At 44.2% G+C, this 12,339-nt stretch overlaps 1 protein-coding gene across 4 annotated transcripts in view; it reads right to left on the bottom strand.

The window, feature by feature from the left end:
* RAB28 (RAB28, member RAS oncogene family) overlaps positions 1-2,955 on the bottom strand; it is a 197,471-nt gene extending 194,516 nt beyond the window's left edge. For 2 of the 4 annotated variants that reach the window (XM_039365349.1, XM_039365350.1), the window contains exon 1: positions 2,562-2,954. In XM_039365349.1, coding sequence (XP_039221283.1) covers positions 2,562-2,642 — 81 coding nt within the window. In that variant the 5' untranslated portion in view covers positions 2,643-2,954. Of the gene's footprint in view, positions 1-2,561 lie in introns of all 4 variants that reach the window. The other 2 variants (XM_039365351.1, XM_039365348.1) reach the window with 2 other exon arrangements.
* Positions 2,956-12,339: the final 9,384 nt, after the last annotated feature.

Consider the following 12,339-nt stretch of genomic DNA (forward strand, 5'->3'; position numbering starts at 1 on the left):
ATATTGAGTTTATATTATAATAATGCTATTAGGGCTATTGGTCACTATTTTTCCACTTTTATTGTATCTGCTATGTAGAGGATGCCTGACAGAATAAAGATCTCAATCCCTATGTTCTCCATATTTCTGGTTTTTCGCTTCCTATTTAATCATTTTGTATTAACTTTACCTTTTATTACACTGTAAGCCACACAGAGTTGCTGTAACAGTAACATGGGCAGCATAAACTTTTAATTAATTAATTAAATTGCAGGAGAAATGGTCATGAAGTGCTAATACTTTTGTGGTAACCCATATGGAACTCCATGGCCTAGGGGCTGCAAAAATCAGTGTTTGTACCTGTTATACAAATCCAAGTAACTGGTTAACTCAGCAAACCAGAGGTACTACAGAATACACCTGCCAGAATTTTAACTGCTGTAACCAGGTTTATTTCAAAGATTACCAATTTTTTTTAAAAACTGCAGAGTATTTCATTCAGGACCCAATTCAAGCTACTGATACATATTTCTACACTGTTTAAGGCTTCAATGTTTTCTGCCTTTACCAGTTTTTCTCAAAAACCCATTAAGAACATCGAGACTAGTGTATAGCCTTCTCTATGCTGGCCCCCAAACTATGAAACACTTTTCCTGTTGCCTTGCTCTTTCCAAGGCAGAGTGTAAGGACCCACCCCACTTTGCATCTTAAGAAGACAGAACTCTTGGAATAATTCTTCCAACAGGCATCCTTTATTAAGAGAAAATGGTTGCAGGCGTTCTAGACAGGACTTGGGGTCCAATCTCTCCCATTCAAGGTTTTAAGGGGTTCCCCAGTAGTCCCACCCAATCACCCCCCCCTCTTCCAGCGACAGTTTCAGGCATTACAATTCCACCCCCTTTTCCTTTCTGCTGGCTGGATGGAGACTTCAAAGAAAACTACATGAAAGGTAACAGCTCCATTCTTATGGTTAGCTCTTTTGGTAATACACACAACCAGTTCCTTTGAAGTATACCGAAGGAAGTGAGGGCCATAAAGCCCCTTTGTTCACCCCCTTCCCTTCATCGTATGACAGAATCCATAGAAGGCAGAAATTTTTTATAATTGATAACTAGAGATGAAATATAATTGGATTCTGACACAGAGTTTAAGATTTCATCTTAATGCTGCTCTTAAGTTCTTAACATGTGTTACTGACATTATATTGTGACAAGCTCAGTCTTCTTCCACAGTCTTCTCCCACGCAGCCTCATTTTATTGCAAGATTGTGAGAGAACAATCTTAAGTTATCACCAGTGCACTCCCTCTTAAGGCAATATTATACTGCCACAATCTTAGTGTGAACAAATTCTGTACTACTTAGACATCCAGCATCTTGGACACAGTGAGATAGCTTGTACTCGATGAGTGTTAACAAGAGGAGTATTCTGCAAGTGAGCATGAATTCTCCTGATGATAGCCATTCTCTACTATGGTCACTTTCCCCCAGTATCTGTCCTTTTTGTTTCCCCAAATAGTTTTTAAACCCCTGCCTCCCCATTTCTGAGGCCCAGATTTTGAGACCCAAATTCGCTCCAGATTTTCAACAAGAGGAGGAAAGGAAACCTTTGTTATTCCACTGAGGGGAAAATAACATCTATTTGTGTATATTCCATATTGATATACAAAGATTTTTATTATTAAAATTATGGCAACTGTTGAAGTAATTGTGATAAAGAATGCAAATATGCCATACCATGCTTTGTTTAAAGTGCTTTTATGTTACCTAAAATAATAAGGGTTCTCTGTTGTGGTGATAGAAAAGCCAAATATGAATGCTGGTCAAAACAGCCTTCTCTCACAACCAATGTATGACCCCACTAAGGTCAGGCAGAGCAAAGGCTCCTTCATTGGTGACTATGGCAACGGACCTCTACCATTCTACTTGGAAGCACCTTCTGTGGCTGGACAAAACAAGGCACATTTACAAATCAGGGAAATCCTGTTCAGCAAATACTTGAAACAGAGCCAGAAAAATAAAGCCAACAATGCTGTATTGTTGTTATGCCATTAATGTTTTATTCGTTTCAAATAAATAACACCTCCTATTCATAGATTTCTAATCCAGAATAACAACAGTTAGTTCAATGCAGTGAAAAAGCTACTCTATTCCAAAATAAATTAGAACAGCATTTACATCACAGGACCAGTTCTCATTGAGCATATGTTGAAATTAGACTATAGCATTTAAGAAGGAAACGGCTCTCTAATTTCATTAGGAGAGAGGGAATACTTCATCATGAACTTCCCTTCCAAACAGATTAATTTAATCGTCCATCCAAGATGTTTTATGAGATGAGCCTTTTCCCTTTCCATGCAGCCTAATCTCTGCGCCAAAATACAACCGTCCACCAGAAGGCGGGTATCCTCTCTGCAATCACCGCGGGGCCTCGGAGCAGTCGGGAAAGGCCGGGGAGCCCCGGGGAGAAACCTGGCAGAGCCTGCCCCTGACTTGCCCCCCTCCGGGCGCGGAGGCCCGCCTTGTTTGGGAAGCCTTCGATACGTCCCTGAGGCCCCTCAGCCTTTTCGCCCTCTGTACTGACCTTTCCGGACGCGCCATCGCCCAACAGCACGAACTTGAGCTGCCTGTTGCCGCATTCTTCTTCCGACTCCGAATCCGACATCACCCGCCGTCCGGAAGGGAAGTTGCCTTCAGAGGGACCCCATAAACAGCCGCGCCGCCATCTCCATCTTGTCCCTTCTATTGCCCTTTGGACTGGACCAACGCTCCAGCAAGCCGATCAGGCGAGAAACGGCCCCGCTGCGGAAGAAGAACGGCCACGGAACGTGGGGTGCGGAGGAAGCAGGCGCGGCAGTAAGAAGAAAAATGAACCGTGGCTGCCCGTGACCCCTGCATTGACGCAATTCCCCCTCTCTACATCAATGGTTTGTCCCAAAAAAGAACTGAATGCCAGACACTGCCTATGGCCACCGGGGGCGGGGAAACAGGTGTAAAGACACGCCCCTTCACCTGTGGGTGGTGCCTCCAATGAGGCGCCCGCAAACCTTTGACCGGTCTGAGGTAAAACCAATACCGTGAATGCACGTGGAAGAAACCGGTGCCATAGACAAGTAGTACAGTATTTATTTCTGTATTTATTTCTGTAAAAAATTGATACAGCTCATGGGCTGGATGCCAAAACAAAGCAAGGTTATGGCATAGGCTTGAAAGGAGATCGGGAAGCCTGTAACTGGAGTTTTTCTGGCAAGAACAAAGAATGCTTATTCACAGAATATGCACATGTAAAGCTGGTAACAATACTGGGTAGTTAGAAAACTGATAAAAGTAACAAAGAGTTAGGCATCTTGTATAGCTCAGCTAAAAGTTAGGAATAGAGATGGCCTGGAACAAATAGAATGTGTATTAGATAACTTCTGAAGCATTCATTAACCAAGGCTTAGGAATAGGTACAGTTAGAGACCAATAGAATAATTGTTAGATCGTTACTAAAATGTTTATTACATGATATTTCTTATATATCCCGCCCTCTGCTTTAGTGGAAATGAATAAAGCTTTCTTAATTCTGAGATTCGAGGTTCCTTGGCATTTTGGCCAGGATCACTTTTCTTGGAGCACTTCAATCAAAGAAAACAAAACCTGCACCTCGTGTCTGGTGTTCTTTGTTGGCCCCAGCACCAGGCTCAAACCTGAATTGAGGACAATAATCTGGAGGCTCGTGCCAGGATTCCACGCCTGGATTCAATTGGAAGATACCAATGATCACTGGAGAAGGGTCCCCAGATAGGTAAGTTAGTGGCTGGAAGGTGTGTGACTTCTCTGAAAAAAAACTTTCCCAATCGGTGACCAAGACTGTGTGTTTCTGCATTGTTAGCTGCACTCAGGACCCATGCTTATGGATATCTTGAAAAGCAAGGGATGTGCAGAGATCCGCATGTCTCACCAATGCTTAGAGTAGATTGAGTGAATGCAACTAGTCACTGTCTAAATGAACATTTGGCCCCAGTGAAATCCTGGGTGACTTCTTAATTGAATTCAAAGGCTGAAGCCCTGAAGAAACCAAGGAGCAGGAACAGCAGTGGAGGAAAAGTAAAAGGCAAACAAAGGTAAGGACTGGATAGGAGACATCCCAGGGGATAAGGGTATCCACCTGAGATACAGCCCTAAGTAAAAGGCAAACAAAGGCAAAGACTGGACAGGAGACATCCTAGGGGATGAGAGGTATCCGCCTGAGATCCAGCTTTGAAATGGGAAACTGGCAGCAAAAAGGCATCCGGTCAAAGGGTGGCAGAGTTGCCAAAAGGGAAGCTACTCAAAACATACCGGTGGATTGTATTTTGGCTAATTTTGAGATATTAGGGGAATAAATAAAGTGATTAAAGGCAGTCTTTTCTCATTACTGTATGTCTGTCTGGCTTCAAATTCCTTTGGGCAATCCACGTGACTTTTGGCTGGGACCTCATAATATGGAACTTATTGAGCAATTAAAGGCAATTTTGGAGAAACAAAAGATACAGAGATACAGTATTTGAGTTTATTTGTGAAACTCATTAATAGTCCATTTTTGTAAGAGGAGTGTGGAGGTAGTGTGTGTATATCATTTCCATCTTCCACTTAGGAGAGAGGCAAGACCCTCTAATAACAATAAACAAAAAGGTCTTATTTAAAAACAAAACAAAAAAAGATTTGGAAAAATGGAGCTTATTGGCTTGTGAAAAGGTCCCTGAAATAATAATAATGATGATTGGTTTGCCTGGAGAAAATATGAAAGGAAATATCTGTATATGGATTTTTGTATGCAAGCAGTTTGAATGGAGAATAAATGTGTGAGTATGCTAATGTGTAAATGCCTGTGTGTGCTGACACCCCCCCCCCAACCCCCAGGCTGTGAAATAAACAATAATTGCAGATTTTTTTAATTGTGAAGTATGTGGAAGGGCAATAGCAAGCATTTGCAAGGAAATAAGAAAAATAAAAGAGAGGTCCCATGGAGGATAAGAGAGAGAAATTCATGCAAAAATGCTTGTGAAAGAGGGAGAGAAAAAAAGATAACTATTTTGTTAAAAGAATGCTGAGTAGAAAAAGGGGGTGAGATTTCTGTGTAGTAGTTCAAACATTGTTTTCTAATCTCCTCATTGCTAGTTATTTTTCTTTCTTTTACTCAAGGACTTTCTGCCTTGGAAGGGAGAGAGAGGCAGGAAGAGGAGGGGTCCGGTTTTCCCATTCCTTTTAATCATTTTTTTCCTGCTTAAAACATTGAGCTCTTGCCTGAGAAAGGCGGGGTAAATGTGCCATCTGATATCTGCTTTTGCAGTTTCAGTTTGCACTGTTTTTGGTTTGCACTTGTCTGTCCTGGTCATTGTAATACAAGTTAGAAAATCAACTGGGATGCCTGTCTCCCAGTGAGTGGAATCTACTTACAAAAAGTTTAAAGTCAGTTTTGCAAGAAGGCAGTTGGAAAAAGTAGACCAGTTTTTGAACTCAGAAGAGGAGGCAAGGAGGCAGTAGAGATAAATGTATTGCTAGACAAAAGAAGTTTTAGTTGAAGAATATAAGAAAGAAATCCAGAAGGCTAGCCAAAATGCTATCTTCCTAGCAGATGCCCTTAGGCAGGAAAAGGGAGGAGGAAGGGGACTACAGTCTAGAAGAGGATGGCGAGAAGGGAGAGTTCAGGGAGTCTGAAGCTGCAGAGGGCGTGGAAGAGGAAGGGTCCCCTTGGCACCTAACCAATGTGCTATGTGCAGAAAGGAAGGACATTGGAAGAATGAATGCTCAATGGCTATAGCCATGCGAGCAGAAGAAATAGAAGAGGCCAGGGGGAAGGAGCTATTGCTTCCCAAACCCCAAACCTCTGATGGAAGTCCAAATTAGGGAATCTAAACATAAGATGTTAATTGATACAGGAGCAAGCAGATCTGTCCTTAACAGACCCATTGCTCCTCAGACTGCTGATGAGATGCCTACTCTATTGTTGGAGCTTCAGGAAAAACTATTTCAGCCCCATTTTTACAACCTTTAGAATGTAAAGTAGGGTGCACTGCATTAACTCACCAGTTCCTGTATTTACAGGAATGTCCAGTCCCACTCTTGGCACAGGACACCCTTAGTAAATTACAAATAGCCATAACATACAAAGGACGAAACATAAAGATGCAGATACCCCAAGAGGAAATATGGAAAGCAACTGTCTTAGTAATAAAAGAAATTTCACGAATCCCAGCAGAAATAGAAAATGCTGTGAAACCTTGGGTTTGGAGCAGGACAGCCAGGGAAGGCAGTATTCATTTCATCAATCACAGTGGCTTTAGCCACAGTGGGACAAGTGGCTAATATAAAGCAATATAATAGTAAATGGGAGGCAAGAAAAGGTCTCCAGCCCATTATAATGAATTTCCTGGAATGGGGACTCATAACTCAAACTTCTTCACCTTAGAATACCCCAGTGCTACCAGTTAAAAAGCCATATATGATTGGAGGGGGGTGAATAAAGATACTCTCGCCCTCCATGTGGTAGTCCCCAATCCATATACCTTGTGCTGGATCAATGTAACCCTGACTAGAGCATACAGATCTGTATGTTAGAATGTCTGGCATTTATTGGGTTAAGCACTGTCTCCTTAAGAGATGGCTTATGGGTAATATAGTTTAACTAGTGAAGTTAATCCAATGTTAACAGGTCAGTAGGAGGAGCTACTAAAGTTCATCACAGGATATCCTGGCTATGTGCCAGTTTGGAATGCCTTTGTCTGAGATAAGTATGGGACCACCGCAGGACACACATGGTCCCATTCCACACTAGAAGTTGATATGAAGGGATTATTAATTTTTTACCTAATAAAGATGAACAGATGTACAATATCCAGATGAAACTACCAAGAAATGTGAGTTCAGCAGTATTCCTGAATTAAATGTCTGTTTTATAATCATCTTTGTTTGAGTTATGTGTCTGGCCTTGGATTAAAAAGCATCTTGATCCAGGCCCGAAACAGTAAAAAATTAATATTATTCTCCGTATCAAGCAGTAACTGCCTTTTCATCTGTCTGCATTGCTAAAGTTTAATCTGCTTGCTCTCTTCGCTAAAAGTAAAAGTTAATGAGACTTCTCTACATCCTGCTTGGATGAAGTGAAGACTGTGTGTGTCTTCATTAAAGTGAAGAAATACTATTTTCTCTATGTCTTGCTTAACTAGTAAAAGAGAGATGAAGTGTGCACCATCCATTTGCTAGCAGGCAAAGTAAAGGACTGTAAATATTCTTTATGTTTGTTCTAAGAAATAATACCAGTTTGCTACTGATTCTGTTGCCAGTCAACATTACATGTAAAGACTGCCTCTAAAGAACAGAGAAACGTTTAGAATGGGCGATTTCCCCCCTCTTGTTTATTCTCTATGCCCTGTTTGAATGGAGTGAAAGACTAAAGCTGTTTCTTTACACAAAGCCAAAGGGAGAGATTGGAATGCAACCTAGCCCCACCTTTTTGTCACCACTACGCATTCGAAAGGAGATGTTGTTTGGCTGCGAGAAACTTTGTTTAAGGGATCTTCGAACTGAAGCAGCCACCCCCCTCCTCCCCTCCTTTCTGTCGCCAGAAGCCAAGAGGCAGGCAATTAATTGCCCTCAAAGGGGAAGAACCACAGAGTGTTCCCCTCAGCCTGCCTGATGCAAATCGCGAATTTAAAGTGGATAGAATCTATTTAAGTGTCTAGATATATGTTGAGTCTTTATGCTTGAAGAGTTACAAAGCAACAACATATCTGTTTTTTCTTCACTGCAAAGCTGCTAGCCAGAGAAGGCTGATTCCTTTATGCAAAAGCCACCCTTGCTGGCCCCTTTGAAGCCATTAACTAATTTGTTGTCATGGTAACCCAGCAACTGGTGAGAGAAAACTGACTCACCCCTCCCCTTGGAATTCCAGTAAATCCAATGAAGAAAAAAGGCTTTTGATTACAAAGACAACAGAGCCTATTCCTGCAAATAGCAATGCAATAACACCCTCTAGTGGCTAATCTGCACACAACGCCTATTCAGCCTTTTATCCCTGCTGGAACTACAGCACCCCACCCCACCTTGGTAACGGATTAGCAAGTAGCAGGCTTGCACCAACACAAGTTAATAGCACCCCCCAGAGGTGAAAGAAGATACTTCACTGAAATTTCAAACTATGCAGAATGTGTTTCTGGTAGTCAAAGAACAAGTTTCCTGAATTCATTCAATGTAACCAACACCCCCTAGAGGGCACAGAGTGAACTTCACCCAAAGTAATCACTCACGCAAGCAGTCACCCCTAGTGGTGTCTTTGCTGAGGGCAAATTAAGGAGAAGAAAAGGGCAGCAAATTAACCTTGCTTATAATCACAAAGCTAAAACGACCAAGCGGGTATTATGGGAGCTAGTTGGAGCTCAGTAATTTCCCAAGCAGTCCACAGCTTGCAATGTGACGACCATGGTGGGGATTTATGGGAGCTAGTTGGAGCTCAGTAATTTTCCACATGGCCAACCACGTGCAACGTGATTCTTAGAGGAAAAAATTTAGCTAGCCTTTCTCCAAGTGCCCCTAGTGGTTAAAGGAGGAACTCCATGCAAGCCTTTAATCACGCACAGAGAAAACCCTCTAGTGGAACAAAGGGTGAACCTCGAAGGAAGAGCACCCTGGTGACTGACCCGCAAGCAGTGACCCCTAGTGGTCAAAAAGTGAACTTCGCTGAAGTACCCACACACACAGGAGAGCATACCTAGTGGTGCCTCCACCCACAGACAGCACCCCAGTAGCTGATCTGCAAGTAGTGACCCCTAGTGGTCAAAAAGCACAGTTCATCAAATTCGCTTTAAAATAGCTAGGAAATTTACTGAACCTGTCCTAGCCATGGCGGAGTGTCTCTTTGATTTAGAAGAAGGTGTTCAACCAACCAGCCTAGATGAGACACCCCAACCAGCCGGCCAAGGAGAAATGCTGCAACAAGCTAACCTTGACCTGTACATAGAGGCTGATGCTCAAGCCTCAGTGAGACCAAAAATATCCCAGGTGCGCTATGATCTAAGGCAGCAAAGTAAGCCTACAGAAGCCATGCAGTCACATCTGACAGAAAGATGGCAGTTGTTCTACGACCACCACAAGAGAACCTGGGAGAGATTATAGGAACTCTACCAAATGCCCCAAGAGGGGTTCCCCACGAACGCGCATCCTCATTAGAAGAGGATAGGGAAGACACTTTCCGACAATGGACAGACTTTGCATGCCATCTCGAAAAGATCCAGTCACAACTAGGAGACCCAACAGTCGATAGCATGATGCAAAGCCTCAAGCTAAAAAACAAAGAGCATAATAAGCTTCAAGAGAGCTTAAAACCTCACCCAGAGCCCAAGCCTTACACGAAAGACAGACCAGTCAAGAGGGCCGAGTCCGAAGTGTTCCGCCATTCGCATGCACCATCCCAACAATCACATGTGGCTCCATCTCACGCCTCTGGAAAAGCCTCATCCTTTTGCCATAATTCACCACGAGCCCAGGCGTATTCCAGCGTGTCACAACAATCTCACGTTACAGGCGCTTCTTGTCATTCAAAAGTGTCTTCTCATCAGAGCCAAGCATCCTGAGCCTCAAGGGCAGACAGCCTTGCCGCCCAATTTGCACAAGCGCAAATCGATATCACAATAGCTGAAGACACTGCACAAGCAGAAGTAGAAGAAAATAGGGAAAGAGAAGAATTGGCCAAAATGGAGACTGCAGCAGCTCTATGTGTAGCAGAGGCACAGCATCAACAAAGGGAAGACATGGTCAAAGATCAAGCCAGCTTTGAAATTTCCCAGCACCAACAGAAAGCAAAAGAGGCAGCCATAAGAACAGCAGCCCTGCAGAGAGACCTGGAAGACATTACATCTATGCACAGGTTGGAAGGGCTAGGAAGGCAAAGCCCTCATAACCGTGTGCAAGCCTACATTGACCAGAGTGTGTTTCAACGTGAACAGGTGAGAGCTCCGCAGTTATCCACAAGCCCCCCAAGACCAAGTAGACAAGGAGAAGAATCTCAACGGCCAGATGTGTCAAACAGCCAGAGAGTTGACATTGCAACATCTGGGTCACGAGATCTTCCCACCGTTGCTGCACCATTGAACCCAATGAACCAAACCACTGATGGTAACCGGATGGGTCCACATGCAGCAGCAATGGTCCCACAGCAGGAAGAGCTGCCGCTAGGGAATGAGATTGCAAGAACTCAAGCCAGACTAGAGTCCCTGCTGCGTCAACAGGAAATGGCATCCCGAAGAATCGCTACCAGACCTGACCACAGAGGAGAATCTCGACCACCAGCTGTGCCAGCCTACCAGAGAGCCAGCAACGCACCACCTGAAAGACGAGAAACCCTCCAACAAGTAAGCACACAAGAAGTCAGGCCCCCTCAGCTCAACGCAAGGGCAGAGGAGTTCAGACCAAACCCACAAGTTCCTTCATACCTGCCATGGCAAAACACCCTCAGCAGACAACACGCTGAAGAAAGTAACCAGCCAGACATGGCACACGCCCCTGCTCTCAGAAGCAACGCACCACCTCCGCCTGGCTACAGCCCACACATGGGACTGATGTATCCTCCTACATTCGGTGGAAGAAGGTTGGACATGGCAGCCAGAGACATGCAAAAATTCTCCGACAAACCAGGGAGGGAGTACTTATTGTGGAAGTACATCTTCAAGCACGCCATCCTCGATGAAAGGGTAGGGCCAGATGAAGAGCTCGTGCAGTTGACAGCCTGGCTAGGATATCTTCGCATCCCATCTGGGTAACCCAGACATTGGCCTTAAGAAAGCTTGGCTTGCACTCGATAAGGACTATGGTGCAGTCCTCACTCCTGGAGCACGTTCTCGAATTCCCTAGAATAAGAACCTCGCCAGCTGAAGAAATTCCCATCCCTCCTTACACAGCTACAGACGGCACAACAGGATCCTACCTTGCTGGGACTAGTCTGCTTTGACCAGTTCAGGTCGCAAAACCCTATCGTCTAAAAACTACCATGGCAGCTATGTGAAAAATGGATTGAGGTCTCTGTAGATTATAGGGAAGAGAATCAAAATGAAGTCCCCCCCCCTTTGCTGTTCTTGCGGAATTTGTCAATGACCAGGCAGAACTGTATAATGATCCCCAATACCTCTCCATCAGAGAAACACATTTTCCACCGACCAGGCGGAGCAATCAAAATTCTGATGCAGCCCAGGGTCCTGTAAAAATACACGGGGTAAAACCCCTGTTTCTGTGTATAAGACAGAGGTCACAGCCTGGCCAAGGAAGACTTCAGATGTGCAAATGCCGAGGAGCATTCATTCCAAACCTCGCCTATCAGAAAAAAGCCTGACTTGTCCAATTCATAAATCTTCACACTCTCTAAACAATTGCAGAGAATTTGGGGAAAAATCCCTGGATGATCAAAAGGCCCTGCTCAAAGAGCATAGGATGTGCTTCAAGTGCTGTGACTCTATGGATCACATGGACAAAGATTGCGCAGTTAGGGTGAAATGCCACCTGTGTAACAGTGACAAGCACCCGGCAGCCTTACATCTAGACTCTAAGGAGCCCTCTGAGAAGCCACAACAAACAACCTCAACTCCTCCCACGACGACAGAGCCTCAACATGGTTCCACAGAGCACCCAGAACCGTTCAGGGTGTACTACACAGATATATGTGGTGACTCACCGTGCCCTCCTTCATGTTCCCCCGTCTGTCTAGCAAAAGTCTATCCCGACAGGCAACCAGAAAAGGCTGTAAAGATGTACGTCATACTAGATGCACACAGCAAGGTTACAATAGTGAAGCCTGCCTTTTTCGACCTCTTCGACCTCCTGAGTGAACTAAAGCATTTCGCTATCAATATGTGCACAGTACCAATGCGCATGGCGGGGAAGAAAATCTCTGGTCTTTGCATAGAATTGATAGATGGAAGTTCACAGTTCCTATTGCCATCAGTGTTGGAATGGGAGACCTTACCAGAAATGTCGCAGTGAAATTTCAACACCAGAGATGGCAAGAAAAATACCTCACCTAGCACACATAGCCGATCTAATCCCTCCCCTACATCCTGAAGCCGAAATCCTACTTATGGTGGGACAAGATGCCCCAGAGTCCATCGGTTCCAATGAAAGAATCAAAGGTCCACCAGGCACCCCAGTAGCCATTAAGGCGGAACTTGGATGGGCGATCAGAGGGTTAGTCTGTATCAATAAGACAGAAACTCCAACCTAGGTGAGGATCTGAAGAATCTCCATTTCCAGAAATGGATGAGCACCTCACCCAAAACCACGCCAAGAACACTTCACGCTTGTGACAACCAAACCTGTTTTGGAAGCAACAGTGTTCCAGATCCTTGAAAGTCACG

The sequence above is a fragment of the Crotalus tigris genome, unplaced genomic scaffold, assembly GCF_016545835.1.
Source record: "Crotalus tigris isolate CLP2741 ecotype Arizona unplaced genomic scaffold, ASM1654583v1 scf7180000020047.836343, whole genome shotgun sequence".
In the NCBI taxonomy this organism is placed as follows: Eukaryota; Metazoa; Chordata; class Lepidosauria; order Squamata; family Viperidae; genus Crotalus; species Crotalus tigris.